Source organism: Falco biarmicus, chromosome 6 (genome assembly GCF_023638135.1).
Source record: "Falco biarmicus isolate bFalBia1 chromosome 6, bFalBia1.pri, whole genome shotgun sequence".
Lineage (NCBI taxonomy): Eukaryota > Metazoa > Chordata > Aves > Falconiformes > Falconidae > Falco > Falco biarmicus.
In genome coordinates, this window is record NC_079293.1 from 65224867 (window position 1) to 65246815 (window position 21949).

The 21949-nt window shown below is 44.8% G+C and overlaps 1 protein-coding gene across 4 annotated transcripts in view; it reads left to right on the top strand.

The window, feature by feature from the left end:
- Positions 1–4278: 4278 nt before the first annotated feature.
- METTL24 (methyltransferase like 24) overlaps positions 4279–21949 on the top strand; it is a 48124-nt gene continuing 30453 nt past the window's right edge. The window contains exon 1 of one of the 4 annotated variants that reach the window (XM_056343058.1): positions 4279–4698. In XM_056343058.1, coding sequence (XP_056199033.1) covers positions 4405–4698 — 294 coding nt within the window. In that variant the 5' untranslated portion in view covers positions 4279–4404. Of the gene's footprint in view, positions 4699–4770; positions 4882–7672; positions 7875–21949 lie in introns of those variants that run through there. The other 3 variants (XM_056343059.1, XM_056343061.1, XM_056343060.1) reach the window with 3 other exon arrangements.

A 21949-nucleotide genomic window follows, 5' to 3' on the forward strand; every position in this document is an offset into this window, starting at 1 on the left:
CTTTTAAAATGATCTTGTGAAAGTTTCTGCGCAAAACCTCTCTGTTTTCATGTGTATGGACCAGTGTCACTCTGGTTTTCAAAGTATTAGCCAGGAGTGTAGGAGGGAGTAGAGGGAAAAAAGCTTTCCTTCACTCTGTCAAGTAGATTTTGCCAAGTGGCTCATACCAAACCCAGAGTTGTTAAGCAGAGTCAAAAAAAACCCCATTTTTATTCATTTACTCATTTTATAGGAGGAATGTTTGACTTTCATTAACAGCCCTTGGAGAATCCAGGGAATTCCTAGTGGTGCTTTTCCTGCCTGGGGTTTAATTTTGCACAGAGATCTGGGCAGACTTTTTGACTAGCCAGAGGATAAACAGAAGCCTTGACAATGGGTGGAGGCAGGAGACAGACAGCAAAATGTTTGAACAGAAAATGGCCATAAAAGAAAACATTGAAGAACTGTTGCAAAGGAGAGATTTTGCTACCAACAACATCCCAGGCAAGATGTAATTTATAAGCAGCAAAGACAGCACCAAAGCAATGAACGTCTATTGATGTTAAACTTTTTCCTTCCAGAGGTTTAGCGCTGTGCTCTCACTGTAGACAAATTTGTAAATGAGGAAGGAATTTTAAATTTTTTAAGACTTTTCCTAGAGAAATGAAGTGAGCTGCAGAAATCTGTGGCACCTACATGAAAAGCAGACACAGTAGGACCGATCTCTGATTTTGGTTACCAGGGCATAATGATCACTCTCAGTAGAAAGTGCATGCTCATACTCAGTTGCTGGTTCAGTTACTCCTTGCATTGCATGGCAGTACTTTGTGCCCTATTGGATCCAGCATGATACATGTTCTTCTAACACCAACCACCTTTCTTTGGGAAAAACAGGGAGGGGAGGCTATTTGCTGCCTGACTTGAAGAGTGACCATGTTTTCCAGCAGCTGTGAAACATTGCAGAAGCTGTGTTTCCCAGCAATCACCTCGAAAAAGTCCATCCTCCAGTTGAACTGAAGTTACACACATTAAGATGCGATTTTAATTTGCTTTCCTTCTTAACAGGCACTGCTCACATACAGGTGTCTTTGCAGCCAATTCCTGGGGGGAGAAATTGCTTTGTAATTCACTTGTTAAAATGGAGAGGTGAGACTGCTAAGGTACTATCTTAATTCCCCCCGATTCTCATGCTAATCCAGATAAAATTTCTCATTGTTCCTGAGATTTCCTGAGATCCTTTTCTACCACTGCTCCCTTTTTCTCTATCTTTAGAAACCCTCCGTGGTGTTTTAAACAGACAGACTTACATTCGAAAGAGATGGGGAGGGCATGAGAAATTCAATCGTTTGTTGAAACACAAAAGCAAAATGAAAACACCGACTTAAATTTTGTGAACTATTTATAAGGACCACTCCTAGCATGCTCACAAATTGGGGCTGATCAGCCTTCCAAGGAAGGGAATGTCTTGTACAAGGTCAGCATTTACAGTTACAGCTCACTGATGACGAGAAGAGTGGCTGGATTCAAGTATTTGAGCTTTCTGTTGAAGTAAGAACAACAAACGAACCTGTGATACTAAACCTAAGAAAGACCTTGTGGCTTTTATTCTGCTCAGTTAGACCTCCTTTATTTGAATACGCATTGTTCAAGTTTTTATGAAAGCTTTGATTTCTCAAGGATTAAACTTCAAGAGAGAGTGTTTTAAAATGTATTTGGGCACTTTATATTTTCCGAGTCTTGACCTTTATACTCCTGCCTTTAAGATTTTCTCCATAACCATACAAACACAAACTTTTCTTTTAATAGGACCTTCACACGCCGTTATTTATTGACCAGATGCTGATGGGGTTTTTTTGTTTTACAGCCTTGAAGGTAAGAATTTTGTGATGCAGTGGTAAGAGTTTTGTGATATAATGATTTTGGCTAGCAGTATTGCAAGTCTTGTGTCTTGTCACATTTATCACTACATTTAGTGTACTCTATGTATGTCTAAACCTCTCTTCCTTGAGCAGCAGCATTACTTCTGTCCTCCAGATGAATGACGCCCTTTCACATGGAGGAGCAAAGTGATGCATAGGTGGCCCTGTGCCAGCCCAGGTGACCTTCTGCTGATGAACTCCAGGCAATGCTCATGGATATTGCTGGGTGCCTGTCTCTTAAGCTGATGCCGGTCATGGTTGTTGTAGTCACTCTCTCCCTCTGCCCTCATAAATGTGTTCCTCTCTTTCACTAGCACCAGGGCTTGTCTAGTCACCTAAGGCGGGGTGGAGTGGGTGCAAACAGAGGAAAAACGTGTTAGTTGTCAGACAGGTCAGCTGCCAGGACCAACTTGCTGCCAGGACCAACTTCCTTCCCTGTGGCAAGCACCAGAGCCTGCCCAAAGGGGATGGGATGGGCACCTCTGAGCAGGGGTGGGGGGGGGGGGGGAGAAGTGCTCTGATCTGCACTGCATTTCCCTGGAGGCATAAGCCACCCCGAGGCTGTCCCATATTGGCTGTAGGCTGACCAAAAGACAGGATGGTACCAAAAATGGCATCCAGGTCTGTTAGGAAACTGAGAGTTTTTCTTGAGTTAGTTTTCATCTGGGTCATTGCCCTGGTTTGGCTTAGCTTAAGACAAAGGAGTCCCTCCTCCTGCTACAGGAATGGCAGGCAGGACTGCCACCTATACCCTTCCCAGAGCAGTCTGCGTTTAGGGCAGTTTAAAACAACTATAGCATTGCTTTAACCTAATTTAGAAGAATAGTTTACGTAAAGAGGACGGCAACGTTTAAATGGCAGGGAGCATGCACCTGACCTGCCAGTGCATCTGTGCTTGGAGCCACACTTGAAATCCCACTTCACCAGACAGATCACTGCTCCCTCCCTTATCTTCCTGCCTGCAGCTCCTCTGTCCTGCTGCCAGCAGCTCTGGTTGCTTGGCTGCTGCCAGCAGCTCTGGTTGCTTGGCTGCTGCCAGGCTCTGCTTCTCCCAGCACTCCTCTCTGACCTGCTCCCCCAGCAGGAGCCAGCTCCAGCTCTGCCCCAGGCAGTGAACAGACAGGACAAGTTAGAGAGGAGCAGTGCAGGCTGCTGCCCCAGAGAGGACATCGGAAAGGAGGGAGAAGGAGCTCAGCAGAGAATGTGTCCCTTGCCAGCAGACAAGGCGGGAGCGCTGGAAGCACAGTACTCACGCAGGGGACAAGGGTCACAACCTCTCTCCCCCACTCAGCAAAGATAAGGCAAGTAGCTGTGCATCCGTGTCCTGCACATCCCACCTGAGAACAAATTTATTACTCACAAGCTGCACGTGCTGCAAACCAGCTGCCGTTGCCCTCCTCCCTGTTCCTGCAGAGCTTGCCTCCTGCCACTGACACATCTCCCCACTGTGGTTCCTGCTTCAGAAAATCCCACCAGCCACTGCTATCTGCTTGTCGCTCAGCGATGGTTTAGCGTTGTGGCTTAAGACCAAAGCTGCCCCATGTACTTTGTACTTCTGTGCAGCGTATTCCTGTTGCGGGACAAAAAGCCCCACGTTATTCTGCAGAGGCGAGGGGGACTCGGCCCTGCTCAGCTCACCCAGAGCCTTTCCTTCACGGGTGAAACCAAAGAAGCATCATGGAAACTCACAGCTGGCCTGTGCCCAGAGGCTGGGATGCAGAGCGTAGACTTAAAAAAGTTATTTGTGTGCAGGAGGTATCCCAGCCAAACCGAGGCACCCCAATGCAGTTCACACAGGGTGCTCATAACCTTCAAATGTCCAGGCCCAACAGCATTAGACTAATCGCTAACAGCCCCGCTGCCGGTTACCGACTGTAGTAACACCCTGCAAGGCAACTCCATTTTGAGGCATTCGTGCTGCTTGTCTATTGATGTAGCTACCCCTGGAGTCAGCCTGGAGCTACTTATCTGTAACGCCAGATGATACCGGGAGGGTTTCAAAGACACATCTTTGAAACTGGTGCTATCTTGGCTGTCCAGGGGTGTCCTTCATCCTTCACGGCCAGCTCTAACCTTCCAAGAAGCGAAGTCCTTAGGTGCAGGGCCGGGCTGCCCTTTACTTTGTTCTACTTCGGTACGAGCAACACCCAAGCCCCCACTAAACCGCCACTACCTCGTGGCATTACAGCGCCCAACGTCAGCAGAGCCCGCGGCCGGGCACCCACCCACGGCAGCCCCGCGCTCCGCCCGGGCACCGGCCCAGCCCCGGCGCCCCGCAGCCCCCGCCGGGCCGGGGCCGGGGCAGGGGCCGGGGCCGGGGCAGGGGCCGGGGCAGGGGCCGGGCAGGGGCCGGGGCAGGGGCGTCCCGGCCCCTCCCCGGCCGGCCCCGCTCGGGGCGGGGTCTCCCAACTTTCGGCGGCGGCCGCGGGGCCCGGCCCGCCGGCGGCATGAGCCCTGCGGCGGGGCGGGGGGGCGGCAGCGCCGGGCAGGGCGAGCCCCCGCCGCCATGCCCAAGGAGCGGCCGCTCTGGCGGGGCCCGGCCTTCCGCCTCTGCCTGCTGTCGGCCGTGCTCTTCCTCTGCCTGCAGCTGGGCATGAGGCGCTCCTGGTGCCCGGAGGAGAAGCCCCGGGCGCCAGCGGCGGCGGGGCGGGCGCCCCCCCCGGCCCGCGGCACGGAGCAGCACCCGGGCGCGGCGGCGGCGGCGGGCAGGCGGCGGGTCACCTACGTGCGGAGCGGCCGGCGGGGGAGCGCCGCGCCCGGCTGCTGCCCCCTGCAGCCCCCGGGCGGCCGCCGCAGGAAGGTAGGGCGGGCTGGGGCGGGGCGGGAGGCGCCCGTGTCGTGAGCGGCGCGGAGCCGCGGCGGACCCTCTCCCCTGAGGCGGAGCTGGGGGCGGGCGGGCTCCTGGGGTCCCAGTGGCGGCCCGCTCGGGGCTGCGCTCTGTGGCCGCCGGAGAACATCCCACCGTAGGAGCCCCGCTTCGCAGGTGCGGCCGCGTCCCCGTGCCGAGGTGTCGCTGGTAGGGGAGGTGGCGGGAGGGTGGTGTGAGCTGAGGTGAGGTGAGGTGGGGTGATGGCGGCTTCCAGGGAAGGCCTTTTGTGGTCAAGAGATTTTTCGAGCGATGCTGCCCAGCAGCGGGAGGGGAGGCGTGGAGTGTGCTGGGGTGGGGGCGAACCAGGTCAGACACCTCAGTCTGGACAGGTGACCTTGACCCGCTGTCACCACGCTGCCTCAGCAGGCTGAAGCGCCCCAACAGGAGCAAGCTTGGGAAAAGTCCTCAACCCTTGGCACTGTTGGCATCCAAATGCCATTTTATTCGACGAAAGCTGTCAAGAAATGTTTGTAAGACATGGTCTGCAGGAGAATTAATGAGTTAGTTAATGAGTCAGTAGATGGACCTGTAATGAGGTTCCATCCTGGTAATGATTGTAAAGCCTTCTGGAGACGTGAGGACCATCATTAGCAGCTGGAGTCCAGCAAGAGTGAGGAGCGTCAGTACTAACTTCTCCCCCCAGTTATCGCCACGTGTGACCAGTCGTGGGATGCTGCTTTCTTCAGCAAGCTCCATGCCGGCTGTGGTTTTGACAGATGCCACTCCCTCAGGAATCACGTACAGATTCATGTGTTTCTTTTGTGGAGTTTTCTTTGCAGTCTTCCAGAGGGAGAAGAGCCAGCTTTTGAAGGCCAGGAAAGAGTAGCTTGGCACCGATTTTGAGGTCCCACTGTCAGGGTGCAGTACTAGTGGTCTGTGCGGAGATGTGCAGATATGTAAAGAAGCTGGAATGACATGAAGAGGAGCAAATGGGATTTTGCTAGAGATAGGACTGCCTTCCTGGTCAAAGTGAATAACTAATTGTGATATTTGCCTTGACAAGAATAAAAACAGTTATCTGTGGAATGGCTAAACTTTCCCCTGTCCTTAAACTGAAGCTTTATCCGGGTGTGCTCAGACTCCCATGATAAAGAGACCTTACTAACATCCAGACCACCATCTGAGAAGATGTCCTGTGATCATGGGGTCTCATTTGCAAATTTGCTTGCTTTTCTTTGCCTGTGCGCCTCCAGTAATTTATTTTTTATTTAAAAAAGAGATGAACAATGAACTTCTGTATAGTTTGAATTTTAGATTCGCCACATCTTCCATGGGGGGTTGTGATGGAAAAATAAAAATGCTGTTTTCTGCCCCTTGTTTCCTGAAAGGTCTAGAAGGAGGAGTGAGATAATCCCTTACTTCCTTCACCACTGCTGCAGTGATGAGGACAAGATTGTCACCTGTTTCTTCAGGATAGTGACTGGCATCCTCATGTGCTGTGGTATTGATACCACATTGAGGCATCTAGATCTTGCAGCGTCAGTTTTTGTGATCCTTGTTGTCAATGTCGTGTTACTTGCTATTCTTCTAAAGCCCAGCTTTTAATAGATTGTAATTATGGAAGAATTTCAGCATTCACAGGGAAAAATATTGTGCCCATGTGGATTCAGATAGTTTCTTGAAAACATGTGCTAAGCATGGCATCAAAAAACAGGAGGCAAAAATAAAGCATACCGTAATTTATTTAACGATTTTTGAGGAAATCCCGGCAGAGAAGTAGGATCAGGAGAGGCTGCTTGTCACACTGGAGAACTGGCAGTGCCTTGTGTTGTCGGAGAGCTAGAGGCTCTGGAAAGCCCACAGTATGTTTTGTGCATCTCCAGGGGGAGTGTGAAACATCGCTGCTGTGGTCTGTGGTGTTGGGCACGTTGTTGCTGAGATCTCATTTAAATCCCGCTAATTAAGCCAAGTGAAAAACAATTAGTAAATATATTACAGGTTGGATTTGCCAGGTTAAGTTTGAGACCATCGAGTGTCTTCCGCGTTCAGCTATTTGACTTGAGTGTGTTGCTTCAGGCTAAGAAAAATCTACTTAAAGTTAAGATAAGGCTTTGGTGATAGTGGGACTAAAATTCTGGGAATTACTGGTTTTGAAATAGAGTTGTTAAATAAAAATGTAGGGGGGGAAGTGATGGGAAAATAAAGTGGAAGTGGTCTGAGTACTGCCATTTTTGGAAGTGGTGATCATACACAATAGCTAAAAAAAAAAGGAATGGGTGATTTTTTTTTTTATTATCTTTTTTTTTTTTTTTTTTTTGTCAGGTAACATTGTATTTCACTGTAGACTGCTTTAAGACAGGATGGATGCCTCTCTCAGAAAAGGCTGCTTAAGTTGGCGGTCTGTGGCTTCTACCGGCAGCTCTGGAGAAAGGCAGCAGCATGCAACAGCTGCCAGTGTGATGTGCTGATGTGTGTAAATGCTGCTTGGGGGAGAGGGACAGGCTCCTTATGCAGGTCTTCTGTGCTGTACCAGGTTGGGATTGCTTTTTGCTGTGGGTTTTGTATGTTTTCAGTGTCTTCCATCTGTCCATAAACCATTGTCAGTCCATTTCTGAAGCCTGCAGAGGTTTTCAGATAAGGGTTTTTTTTTTTCCCTACTGCTGATTATGGTGGCGATGTTGGAGTGTGTTATGTGAGCCAGCATGATGGCAGTAATGAAAAATCAGTAAGGCCAAACTTCGCTCAGTTTTCCCAGTGCTACACCGTGGTTATAACTCTGCTGACACTTACATCATTGAATTAATGCAAAAGACTGATGAACACAGTATTTCCAGAGATCAAATTGAATATCCTACTTTGTGGCAGTATAAAAAAAAACTAATTCAAAAAATGCACAAGGAAATTATTTGATGCCTACTTGGAATCACTTTAAAGTTTCCTGAAGCAGAGTTATTTATTTCCCAAGCACAGCTGCAGCCAACCAACCAGCAACACCACAAGGGGGGAAAAAAAGACCCAGACAGGATGGGAAAGATGGAGGAGGCTCATCCATAAGCAGCCCTTGCATCTGCGGGAAACTGCCTGTGCAGTCGTGCGCTATTCCTGACCGCTGGTAAATCTCCTTCAGCGGAGAGACTGAGCGCAGATGGAAGAGTTTGACTACCAAGGTTAGAAGTGTCTCTTCGTGCCTTAAGATGCATGCATGAAAAATGCTAACTGAAAGCATCGGGGAATAAAGTAATTTAGCGATGTGACAGCTCTGGGAGCTGCCGGAGCTGCTTGTTCTGGTGCTTTTGGGAGCTGTGTTGCTCCCAGCTGTTTTGCTCCTGGTGGAGCCTACCAAAGAGCAGATGCTTCTGCTCTTGCTGACAAATAATAAACAAAATTCAGCATTAAGAGCATATGATGGTCATTGAAGAATGGGAAATGTTACATGTTGTGCTGCAAATGTAAAGCAAATGGAAGTTTGTAATCCAGTTTGTATTTTGGTGGGAGCCCTTAAACCTGTGTTGTTGCTAATAAAATGCCCAACTATGTTCATAGTTTTGTTAACCTCTGGTCTGGTAACATATGCTGGAGATAAAAACTCCAGCTACTTGGAACCACACAAAATCCACCATGTATAACTTGCTCTTGCAATAGGTGTTAGTGAGGTCTGAACCCGCATAGCGCTGCAGACATGAGGCGAGTTTTGAAATGTTATTGCGGGGTGTGATGGTACAAAAAAAAAAATAATTGTTGCATTTGGAATTTGAAATAACAGCAAATTCTTATCACAGTGATTGCAATAACAAGGTTATGCTGGCTCTCGTGCACTGAAATGGGGAGGAGCCCTCTCTGAGAGTCCGGTTAAGAAAAGCTGGAGTCCTTTGCCTTCTGAACAGATTTATTTCCATGGAGGAGGAAAAAAAAAAGTTTTACATGGTTATGCATGAAAGAAAAAAGGGTAATGTTAGTCCCGGCAGATATTTAAAGTTCCTGCAGTTCTGCTTGCTGACGTGGCAAATGCTGTGACTCTGTCTCTCCTAAAAACCGAGGTTCAGGGTCTTGCTGTCTGCAGGAGTGCAGCCAGGGCTGTGCAGTGGGGGGCTCCTGGAAGGCAGGCTTGGCGAAATGCTTGAGGCTGCTAGGCTGCAGCCACAGGTGTGTCTTTGGAAAGCATGCCTGCTGGAAAACAAGCAAATAACTAAACTTAGTTTGAAAATTGTAGTATCAGCTGGACATGACTTTGTTGTTGTGGCTGTCCAAAGGTGTGGAGTGCTGCCTAAATTAACCTGGTGTTATTTTGGATGCTCTTCCATCTCATCTCTAAGGATATAAAAATGTTTGCCTTCAGTGATTAGAAGCTAGGAGTTAGATTTTGCTGCTGGGCCCATTTGTGTTTTGTCTGGAGTTATAACATATTTTGAAACATGAAGTATGATTTCCCAAAACAGAAAAATCTTGTGAGATTATATTTTTGTAGGCATTCCTTACACTGGTATACATTTGCGTTTTGGTGCTTTAAAAAATACAGACTAACTGCCTTTTGCTGTTGCTTGTTGGATTGCAGGTTTTGTTTTTCTTTAAATAGAAACTATTTCCAAGAGGTTACTGCTTCTCTTCAGTAATGACTGATCACAGCCTTATCTTTAATGTAATTGAAATCTACAAATTATTTTGGAGTGATATCTTCAAAGGTCTGTGGAATAATTGTTTGGCAGTTAATAACGTGGCAGGTTCCAAATAACCTCATAAAATTTAGCATTAAATTATTGCTAAGATTTTACTTAGATTCTACATTTGAATTTTAATTTAAAAATGACAGTGCTACTTATGCTTATGTCAGCAATACGTAGGGCTTATGCAAAGAGTCCTTTTTAATTCTACAAATCTGGTAAAAAAAATGTATCATGTTTTCATTGCCTGATTGTATGTATAGCGTTTTCAAGCTGACTTCACATCTTTAAAATCCTGGTAAATTTTGGGTACTGCTTGGATAGGAAGCTACTCTGTCTCTTGATGAGCAAGGAGCCAAAATTCTTGGCGTAAACTTGGTTATTCTGAAGACAGATGTATCCGTTTGTCTTTCCATATCCCCTGGTGTAATAACTTGTCTGTTTTGGATTGGGACTTAACTTTTATAACAGTTTATTTTTTATGTATGCCTGGAGCAATGTTTTAACATTACAGCAAAGTTTTAACGTGACAGGGGTTTGGACGCTGTGAAGTCACATCAGGCTGTGTTTAAAGGAGATTTGCCCAGACCAAGCCAAACCAAGGGAGCTGCTGGGGCAGCAGCATGGGTCAAGGCAGCTTTTGGGACCTCCTAGTGAGTTTAAATCCACAGCTTATGCCAGTCACCTCACCTGCATGACACACGACAAGCTTTACAGTGCACAGCACTGTTGTATAAATGCTGCGGCAAGGAGTGAATAGCGTCCTAGCTTTGAATGTGAGTTGCAGGCTGTGATTCTGTTGCAGAGGAGAGCAGTGCTGAAGAGCTGGATATTGGTTTTTCTTTTGAGTGTGCCAGCTTCTGTGCACGTCCTCTAATAACAGGTAGACAAACTGGAGAGAGTCTCAGTGGGAGGAAAAAGTCATTAAGAGGTCCAGAAAGGCAGGCCTACAGGAAAAGCCTGGCAGAAGTGGTACTTGTTTTGAATAGAGAAAAGTAGGTTTTGAGAGGAATGTGCCAAGACTCTTCAAACTAAAAAAAATAATTTTTTTTGAAGGGCATAATGACTGATTGTTCCCTAGGTCCACTGCAAGTAGGACAAGAAGTAAATGGCTTAATTTTCAGGCAAGATATTAGGAAAATCTTTTAACTCTGCAGCTGGATAAGCAGTGGGAAGACTCCCTAGAAAAATGTGAACTTTGGGTATCCACACAGGGAAGGTCTAGGTATCCTTAGCTGTGCGTCAGGGCAGGGAGGTAGAGTCTACCTTCTGAGGTCCCTCTGTCTACATTTACCTGCTCTGCAATTAGAGGAGGAGTCTGGCAGGTACAATGTGATTAGCAAAACTGGAATTTAGCCTGAGCAATTGTCTAATGTCAGTGTAATAAAAAGAGGTAATGGGGTCTTTGAAGACTGTCAGCAATCCTCGCCCTGGCTTAATATCTCACTAGAGAGACCAGAACCTACTGTAATTGTCCTATGATGACTTAGTAGATCCCAGAGGAAGGAACGTTACTCAACAGCTTTTTTCCCTCCACCACTCGGAGGTCTCTTACCAAATATAAACCGACCCAAAGTTGCTTAGCTTGTAAGATTAGCACAAGGTAGGAACTTAACGGCTTCAGGCCATTAGTACCTGGGGAACAGCTGTGAGACCCTTGGTTGGTTTTTGTTTAAATATTCAGGCTAATAGCACAGGCTGAGGGAGGTTACTGTGGAAGAAAAGAGTAAACTTCTATTGATAGCAGTTTTCAACAGCAGACGACCAAATCTGGGGAGCACCAGCTAGCTTTGCCTGTAAGTGGGAACAGCTGAGGCACCATTCTCTGAGCAGCCAAACAAGGGCAATACTGGGCTTTCACTGTATTTTAACTGCAGATGAAATGTGTTTATGGTAGACCATAAAGAGGAGATGGTAGTGTTTTTTCTCACAGTGATGTCACTTGTGAGCTTGTGAGGTAAATGATCACTCAGAATAACTTTGATTCTTACACAGTTTTTATTACCTGTAATAGATTCTTCCTTCATGAATTTTTGAGAAGCAGCTGGGGGATATTATCCTTCAGAAAGTCATTACAGCTTTAGCAGACTTAATTATATCCAATAATACAGATTTCTTTCAAATACCTACTAAAGGCTTTCTTTCAGCATATAAAAAGAGTGGAACAATTTTTTCTGGGTAGCTCTGGCATACAAAAAGATGTTTTTCAGGGTATATAACCTTTCCTATTGACAGACATAACCCAGGGACTGAGGTGGTAATTTCTACTGCAGATGCCTTGCTCCATGAGGGCTGTTACAGTTGTCCCGTCTTTTTTTGAACCAGGCTAGGTGGTCCACGGGCCTTGAACTAAACATGAATCCTTTACGGCTGTGGTAGCAGGTGCAGAAAACCCCATACTGATCCAGTCCCATTTGCTGTCTTCAGCTCAAACTGTTGAACGGGACTGCTGTTCAGTAAAGACATCCTCTGCTCTCACCTCTTTCTTCACCCCTCCACAGTTCACTGTGTTTGGGGCACTGAATTGTGTTGCCTGGTATATTGCTGGTTGTCAGACCTCATTAACAGTGAATGAGCAGGACCCACGTGCCGTGTACGTGCTCGGAGGAGGGAGGATGTCTTCTGCATAAAAGCAGCTGTCGAGGAGGAGGTGAGCACTTGTATGAAAGTCACTTGTACAGCAAGTCACAGTCTTGTCATGGGAAGAGAGCAAAAGTCCCTGAGAGTCAGAGATGTTGACAACCTTGAAGACTGTGAGTGCAGTTAGTACCAAAAATGATCTTTTGTCACCTTTCCTGTTTTATACTAGAAATAATAGAAGTGAGGACAGTTCTGAATATGCAGCGTTTCTTGTTCAAGCAGTTGTCAAGGTGGCCAAGCTTACTTCATTCTTTTCTAAAACTTCCTTCTTTGCAGAGAGAAGAGGCCAGAAAGAGAGATCTGGGACAAGTAAAATTATTCCAGAAATCCTTAGGTTTTTCTTTTACATCTCTGACCTTTAGCTGCCTTCCTGTGAGACAAATATTTAACTTTGTTGCTAGTAAGGTTTTGATCCCAGTTTGTTCAGTCAGTTCACATCAACATTTACCCATCCAGCCAGGCAGTTAACAGAGATGTGTTTCTGCTCCAAGGCTGCGCGGTAGGTGCTGACATGCCAGACATCTCTCTCATACTATTTTTACTGAACTGTGGGCATGGTTCAGACTGGGGTGCAACTGATGGATCTTTGGTGTGAACCCAGAGCAAAATTCCAGTGGCCCTTGACCAGGGATGCAGTTCTGAAATCCAGTGGTGAAGAAGAAAACCCTCTTCACAGCTGCCTTGCAGACTTGTACATGTGACAAGTGCATCATGTCTCTTACAAAATAGAAGTAGAATTTGGAGGTTTAGGTAGCGTTAACGAGGGACCTGGAGTCTTCACAAAAGCAGTTTGGTTTGGTTGTGGTAGACCGTGCTATCCTCCTCCTGCAGCCTGGCAGTGATGGCTGTCACTGATGGCACAGCTTAGATAAAAGACTTAACACATAAGTGAGAAAGTTTGTGTGAACCACCACTAATCTCTGATGGCATCTGCAGCAGCCCACTCTTATCACTTGTTCTATTATTAACTTGGAGCTGTGTTTGTCTTGTACCACCGTTCAGTGCTCCAGAGCTGTGTGGTGGATGTGAGTCATTTAATCAACTGAAGTGTTTTCTTAGCTAGCAGATACACACCAAGATACTTTTGTGTAAGGTGAAACACTGTCCAGAGCCCTTCTGTGCTTAGCATAAGATCAAATGGCATTCAGTTCAGTGAAACAAGTAAAAGGAGGAAAAAACCCAGGTTTAATTTAATTTTTCTTTCGATTGTGGTATACCTGGAATTCATAACATGCATTACTCACAGTTATGTCGTTTATGCTAGTGTTTCTGTATACATAAATGACAGGGTGACATGCTGTCCTGTTTTGAGTTAGCAAATCTCTAAGGGTAATAGAAACCATGTGTGCAAATGGACCGACGCCTTGGGTAACAGATGAAAGCCATGATTTTGAACTTGCTCGCACGGCAACAACTGGGTCAATTTAAGTAGGAGATGGCGGAAACATTCCTAGCTGTTTATGAAGTATTACGTGGAAAAGTTTGGATCCTCAGTTACATGTGTTCTCCCCTGCTTGATCATCTGTCCCATTTTCAGTACTCTTGTTTCTAAATGTGCCATCAGGCTCAGGTGCCATCAAGAAGGGCGCTGCCTGTGAGGTGCTTAGCGACTGCACCGTCAGGGAATGGATGGATGGGGTGTCCTTGGGTGACTGCTGACCCCCTGAAGAGCACAAGTCCTGAGTCTGGCCCTGGAGGAGCCCCTTGGTGGTTATTTTGCTTTCTTCTTCATTTTATGCAACATTTAAAAAGTAGCCTTGTAATTTATGTCCTCCCTGACACATGTATAAAATACAATAAATAAACCTTTCCTTATGTCTTTGTGCAATGATAAATGTAATTGTTCCAGCAGCTGTTACCACATACACAGCGATCTTGCTTCTCACTGAATTCTTCTCTGTATGCTCTGCAGATAGGAATAAAATGGCTTTGCAGTGTTCTTCGAAACTCGGTACCACAGAACTGTTTTGGCTTTGCAGATCCCAAATCTGGGGGACCCTTGTGAGGAGTGTCTTTCCTGCTGCCATCTCTCCCCATCATGCAGTGTGGGGGCTTCTCTTGTCTTTGGGAATATAGGACCAGGAGGACTTCTCAGTGAGCTGTTAGCTTCTGAAGTTTCCGGATTTTCAGGTCAAGCCAGAATAGTTCTGTGTTCTTGCTGTTGGTTTAGTTGAGGTAGCAAATCACTGTTTTTTATTTTTGTGTGTGTGTGACAGCATGGTCTGCTGGAGAAAATTAACCTAGACAAAAAGTAAGCCAAGAAGCAAACACCAGTGATGTGCCAGGGGCTGGACCTGGTTGGGAAATGTGTGCAGCTGAATATTATGTTAGAACCAGTGAACATTAACATCTTATAGTTTTGTTGTTGCTGATTTAACCTCCCCTCCTTTGCCCTATCCCTCCCTAGCCCTCTTCCTCATTCCTTTCCTAGCAAAGACAAATAATTAACTGGGAGCTTCAAAGTCGGTGCCCTTTCTTTAGCATCCTCTTTCATATTTCACAAAGAGACAGTGTTTGAAATGCTGGTGGGAAGAGATGGTAATGTCTATTGATATGGCATGTTAGAAGCTTGAAAATGATAAGAATCAGTCTGAAATCCTGCTCCCTGCAGAGTTGATGGTACTAGTGGAGGACTGAGATTTATCCTAGATCTGAATGCTGCAGGGTAGGAGCTGCCTGAAAAAAACCCAAAGGGACAATAATATTTGTTAATACTGATGCTGTGTCTCTTTTTGGGCATTCCTTATGGTGGTTCTGTAGCACTGAAACTTCCAATGAAGTGAACTTTGTTTCATCCTGAATAGAGCAAAGCAGCGGCATCTTGTTCCTTTTCCTTTGCTCTTTTGAGAAAATTAAACAAGAGGCAATTATGTGTCAGTTGGCTGCTGCTGAGCTGATGTGTTTCTTCTTAGTAAGATGTGTTGATTAATGGTTTGATCTTGCAATTATTATTCATTATGAAATCTGTAGGAATTCTGGGTACATCAGGAGTTCAGGGTCAAACCATGTAGCTATTCAGCGCTATATTCTTTATAATGCTCAGAATTAGTAGTAAAACATTAGAAAATGCCCTTAACTAAAGGTGATGGATTGTATTTGCCCAAGTCAATCCTCCATGGGCTTGTGATACTTGGGTCTATACTTGTCTCGAACAAAAAATATTTCAAAATTATGTGCTCTGAAATGAGCTTGATTTTCTTCTCTGTAAATTGGAAAATAAATGTATCATCTTGTACTTAAAATCCTAAGAACTTGTAAGCCAGCTTTCGTTCCCTTTCTAGACATGGGGAACTAATTGCCCAACACACTGTTTTATTTTCCTTGGAAGACTTTTACATAGCTGTAGACTAAGGGCAGTAATCCATAACTGTATTTAAAACAAGAAAGGGAGAATGTTTGTAGACTTTTAAAGTGAGTATACATTTCATTCTGTGGAGCTCCATTACCTTGTTTTATTAACTAACGCTTGTATGAAATAAGGAATTAAAGAAGAAAAAAGTGAAGTTTTGCTTTTTAAGTCTTTCCTGGCTCCCCATAAACCCCAGTATGATTAAGTGAACTGATGGTGGGTTGGAGAGATGGAAGCCACTAAGGTTACCTATTGTAACTTTTTTCTGTCTTACCTTAGGTTTTACGCTATGAAATCTACCTACCTGTAGAAGTCACTCGGCCTTTTGGTTTACCCATGGATAAGAATAAAGTCTACTTGCTTTATGATGTTATAGATGCCTAGTTTTAAATACTGCCTTCTCCTGCTCCCTGGGCACAGAAGGTGCTTCAGATCTCCCTGTAGGCTGGAAGGTGTGGCAGATCATTTCTGTTTAGACATTTGCACTCTGTTTGGATGAGAGAGAAAGCTGCACAATTGTGAAGTGCTCTTATTTGTGTGGAAGCATTAAGTTTTACTTTAAACCACCTTTTTTTTCCCCAGTTCTTAGCCTCAGGCAGAGCCTGCTGAAGTCAGTGGACAGGCTGCCAGAGGCATCCATATCTGTAAATCAGAGTGCTGGAATTTGCACAAAATAAACACGTTTTATCTGGCTAGCTGCATATTTACTGACGAATTCTGTTTGTTGTATGCTGTGCTAGAGGATAATAGTTCGGGGTTTTTTTTTAATTGTATGGATTATGACATCTCCCATATTTCATCAACCAAAGTACTTTGTTTAAAGCAGTTATGAATAGAGGTTGAAACTGTGGTCTTGCCTCTGTTTAGCTAAATTCTGAACTTGATAAGCAATGACCAGTAGTTGCTGTAACTATTTCTTGCTGTTATTCTTGAGTGTTGGCAAAGGCATGCAGGCACTGGAAAAAAATCAGCTGATTGAGTATTACATTGCTTAAAGCAGTTTCGAGAACTTGCTTCCATAAATTTCAATCTGTTCTGGCTCCTGGTTTTATCTCCATCAGATATAAATTATCATACTGTCAGCCTCTGGATTGTGCTAGAATGCTGCTGCCCAATTTATTTATTTTATTTTATTACCATAGCAAAGAAATACCACTTGACTGTTTTTAAAGCCATTTATCTCTTAGCAGAGTAAAATAAATCTTCCTTTCAATAAATGTGTATTTCTCCCTGATGTTGCGGAGATTTCCAGTGGCAGAGCTGTCAGTCTTTGGTTATCTTTGAAGGTCCAAGGAGGGGTTCCCTGGTGCAACGCTGCCCTTTCCTACCTTTGCAGGTCCCAGCTGCTTTGATTGCAGTGGATTTATTCCTCAGAGGTAGTGAGAGTTGGTAGTTATGCTATGTAAATAATAAATTAGATGCAATGCTTTCCGAATTTCTAAGTGCCTACAAATTAATATTTTGGCAGGTGTTCTGAAACACATGCTTCCTCTAAGTCACAAACCTACACCCAGGGTCATGCACAGTAGTCACTGAAGCCCAGATCTGGTGAATTTATGGGTGAGGGGGTGGCAGGTGTCCTCAACAGCTAATTTAAACCTGGTAAGCTGGTTCCCAATAGCTATTTTCTATGGAAGTCAGGGTTTCGATTTGCATTCAGTGGAGCATTAGACACCTAAATTCCTCTACAGAGGTGGCAATGTCCTGTTAATTTCGGAAGGAGCTCTTTATTTTTCCAAAGCCATTTCTTTATTCATAGAAAAATATAAATTCTGTCACTTAAAGTCAGTGCCAAGCATCCTTTTTTTCTGCATATGCTTTTCTTATGATACATTTGTTTGGGAGAAAAGGCACAAAACTAAAAGTAGAGTTGGAGAGATGGGCTTACGTGTGGGCTTTGTGCATGAAACACTGAACCTCCCAATGCATTGAAGTTGTTGGTGTTTTGCATCGAGGTTGCTGGTGTGGCTTGCCTGCCTGTTAGGCCAGCAGTTCCCCCATGAGTGTGAGAGCTGTAATTTGTATGTGTGTGGCTCCATTTCATACCGTCAGATGGGAAATCAGAAGCAAAAGGAGCAGAAAATAAACATGAATATTAACAAAAGGATAGCAGAGGTGAAACACTTGCTGATTGCTGCCTTTCCAGGGGTTGTTATCTATGCATGTTCAAACTGATTTGCTCTACAAGGGTAAAGACTCTTTTGGTTTCAATTACCATGCAGTGGCTCAAAGTTTTTCTGATGAGAACTGAAGTTAGAAAATTGTTTTCTTCATTTCAATGTAAAACTTTGCATTCAAGATGTATTGCTTTTTCCCTTTTCCCTGCTAAGTGGAAGAGTTTTACTTATGGTGCAAACTGCAACCCTGGGAAGCAAGTGCTGTTAAATTGCTCTCAAGTGAAGCCCTCTGGGTGATGCTCAGAGCTGTGTAAGTTGGCTTTTGCAGCAATTGCATCCTGCTCCCAGGGAGATAAATGTGTGCTGTGCTGCAGAGGCTTGGAGGAGGTGATGCATAGAGAACAAGGAGCTAGGGGAGACTTAAGTGCATCCTCGAAGTTCCCTCTTCAGTAAAATAAAACACACATGTCCAGACATAGAAATAATTTGTCATACACAAGTCATGTTGAAAACTCATTTAGATTGGAGACATCCACTTATTAATGCAGAAAACACTTTTGTCACAGGACTGTTTTCCATAGGCAGGGTTTACTCTGTAGCCTTGCTGCACAGGAGAGCCTGACTGTATGTGTTACGTTGCTTCCTCATCCTGGCACTTCCTCAGCCTAATGTTCTGCCATCACATCTTTGGATAAGATCATGGAGCACATCCTCCTGAAAGATATGTCAAAACATACTGAAGACAGGGAGGTGGTTTGGGACAGCCAACATGGCAAGTTGCGCCTGATTAATCTAGTGGCCTTGTATGATGGACTGACTGCATCAGTGGACAAGGGAAGAGCTATGGCTGTCATCTACCTGGACTTCTATAAGGCAGTGATACGACTCCCCACAACATTCTTAAATCCGAATTGGAGAGATACGGGTTTGATGGATAGACTGTTGGATGGGTAAGGATGGATGGCTGTGTACAAGAAGTTATAGTCAATAGCTCAGCGTCTAAGTGGAAACCAATAGCAAGTGGTATCCCTCAAGAGTCCATACGGGGACCAATACCATTTACTTTGAGCAACCTGATCTAGTAGAAGAGGTACCCCATGGCAGGGGGTTGGACTATGTGATCTTTAAAAGGTCCCTTCCAACCCAAACCATTCTGTGATCCTGTCACACAGGGCAGTTTGTAGTGCAGGGGTTTGTCTGTGGGAGGGACTGTCTGTGTGGCCTGTTTATTCCCTTGCACCGACCCGACCCATACAGCCGATGGAGCAATCCCTCGGTGGCTAGGTATGGAGACGACTTGCGCTTGCCTGCAGTGTTGTCAGAGATGCCTCTGCTCTAGATAAACTCAGAAAAGTAAGAAATGGGGCAAGGTTTCCTGTATTAATTTGTTTTCAGTTCATTATGGACTTTGTGCAGCACGTGGAAGTTTAACTGGTGGAGTGGAAATTCCCAGTTCAGGTGGCTGCAGGGCTAGGTGTCAGCTGTGTGTCCCTGTGATACTCCCAATGCCTGATGCCTGGGAGGGAAACCAATGCTCTTCTCAGTACAGGCACACACATACAAAGCAGGAGTGTATGCAGCAATTTCTGCAATGTGGTTTCTTAAGCAAAAACCTCATGTTTAAGAAAGCCAAACTGCAAAGAAAAATAGAAAATAATAGTAATACAAAAAAAAAAAAAAGAAACAGTTCAGACATGTAGGATGGGATACCTATAAAGCCAGCCACATTAGAAATTTATTCATTCAGAGCTTTAAATATGAGTCATAGTCACTTTGTAAACCTGTATTTTAAATTACAGCTTACTGAGCCTGTGCGTGTCCCCGCCACTTCTAAATTAACGATGTAGCATACATGCTTTTACGAAGGTACCTCTTGTGGCCCTCAGTATGGTGCTGATTACATTTAGCTAAAGGGGATTGTATTAATTGACCTTTCTCAAGGAGGTCTTTGCCAAGGCTGAGGCATACTTGTTCTTTCCTATTGACACCTCCACTTTGAGGTGGAGTTTGTTTTGACTTGTGCCACATATTGCTGCTCCAAACATAAAACATTTGGAGTTACTCAACCTTGCTGAAGAATAAAGTGCAATTAAGTGTTGCTTGAGGCTCAGAAATAAAGAGTAGTGTCAGCCCTCTAAAATACAAGTTTTTCCGCAGCGTGGCACGTATGATAGTGTGGTCTGGGGTTCCTCTTCTATGATGTTGAATGTCTACAGTGTAGGTACTTCTGAGCCTGTCCTCCAGGCTTCCTTTGCGGGCCATGGAGAGACATGGATGTTTCCAGTGCATGACTCATCTTTCTTATTTTAGACCTCTACTCTATAGTGAGATGAATCATTCCCTTAAAGAGCCTGTCTGCCTCATCTTGTCCTGTCAGTTAACTTAGCTTCCCAGCCCGCTGTGGGAGCTCGGTCCTTGGTTGTCTGCACTGCAGGAATGTTTTCTCATTCCCGGCTTTCCCTTGGAGTCGACCGGCTAATTGCCTCTGAAACTAAATGTGGGCGTTCACGAGGGATTGTTCATCACTGGAGCAGCTCTGTGTTGTCAGCGAGAAGAGCAGTGTGCCAGGTTTGGCCGCCTCCACCCTCAGCAGCCCTCCCACTCATCTTGACAGGCTTTGCACTTGTTGCGTGTCCCTCGTGAGGCATGCTGGCATGTCCTGTAAAGCCAGTACTTGGGTGGGCTGCACATGCTGCTTTCACTATTTAAGGTACTTTTGAACTGGGGGAAAAAACAAAACAACAGGCCCACTACAAAATAACGTGCTTAAGGCCACAGGTGCTTCAGAGGGAGCCCTAATAAAATGATGTCCAAGCCCTGTAAATCATATCTAGGAACAATCTACTCTTACAAGGGTGAGCCTTCCGGAGTGCAATCCAGTAAATACATGTTTGCCTTGTAGATGTCTGAAAATTTGCAATTTGAATCCCACCCATTGCATTTGAAACTGATAAAACCCCTGCAAAACTTTACCCACAAGCAAGCTCTGTTCTGCTGTAGCTTTCCACAAAGGGTGAGTGTGATGGTACACAGAGTACAGCCAGAATGGTTGGAAGTGAAGATGTGTGTCATTTGTTTCTATGACTAGCAAATATTTATGGCTATTGATGGAATTTGTTGCCACAAGTACTTTCCATTCACATTTGGTCCTACCTCAAATGTAAAAAATCATTGTTGCACAGTTTAATCAGAGGATTTAGTATTTCCTCCTTGATTAAGACATCTGTGTATGTATTGACAAGTCTTTTGTCTCTTTATTGGAAGCAACAGACCGCTTGGCAGGACAATGGGGTTCCCAAATTTTTGTTTGTAAACATGGCTAATATGTTTCTGTATTTTAATAGGCTGCTAAAAAGGAAGGAAATTGAAAGGAGGGGAAGAAACAGTTACTGAATTAAAAAAGGTGGAAGTATGGAAAATGTACTTTCAAACGTAAACAGAAGGGAAGGGAGGGGTTGGGCTGTTTGAATTAGTGCACTGAAACTAGAATCGATCTGGAAAGAGTTTAATGATTTATGTATTCAAGTTTATGCTAAGAAAACCAGAAATTTAGCAAACCTACAATTTTATACCTGCTCGTTTGTGAGTCCTTTGCTTATGTTGATTTAAACTTTCTATTATGATTTCAGATTTTTAGGATAAATGATACCATATGTTTACTACAGATATTAAGTGATTATTAGATGACTATCATAGATGGCTGATGAGAGAGAAAAATCTGGAAGGGTGTGGTCTCCAGAGAAGAGTCACTGTGGATTACTGTCAGATTGGTTTGAAGGAAACATCAGTCCTTATCCTTGTGATGTACCTGGGAAAAAAGTCAGACCTTCAAATGCATCCCGGTTTTCCTAACAAAGCAATGGCATTGCCTTAAGATTTTCTTCGCTCTGTGGTTATCTCTTGTGGTGAAAATTTAGACATCACTCCACATTAACGGTATCTGGTATCCATTACCCTTCTGGGGCACCTGAAGTCAGTCTCTGACCATTGCCTGTGATAAAGTCTTGCTGAAGTCTGATTTTTCTTACAATGCTAATTCCAGGTAACGTGTCTATAAGTGAAAAAATGTATATAGAGAGATACTTCAAGATAATTCAGTATGCTGTTTTTTAAGGGGCATTATAACTTCCCAGGTACTGTCATCTCTTTATATTATGGAATCAGGATATATTGGTGTTTGGGAAACACCGTCATGGTGTCTCATTGGAAGTCCTTACCCTAGGGACAAAGCACACTGATGGCGATAGCCAGAGATGCAGAATGTCCAAACCATTTTCTGGCTCTTCCTGGGTGACCTTGGGGAGGTCTGTCTGAATGTCCTATCCAGAGCAGCATAATATGGACTCTAATACCTCCTCTGCTCCTCTTGTGCACTTGCTGTAGAAGCCGCCTGTGAAAGGAGCTGCTCCACAGCTTGCTTTGTATAGCAGCCTCAGGGGCCTGCTCTTGCTTATTTACTCTAGAGGTTTCTGTGATAC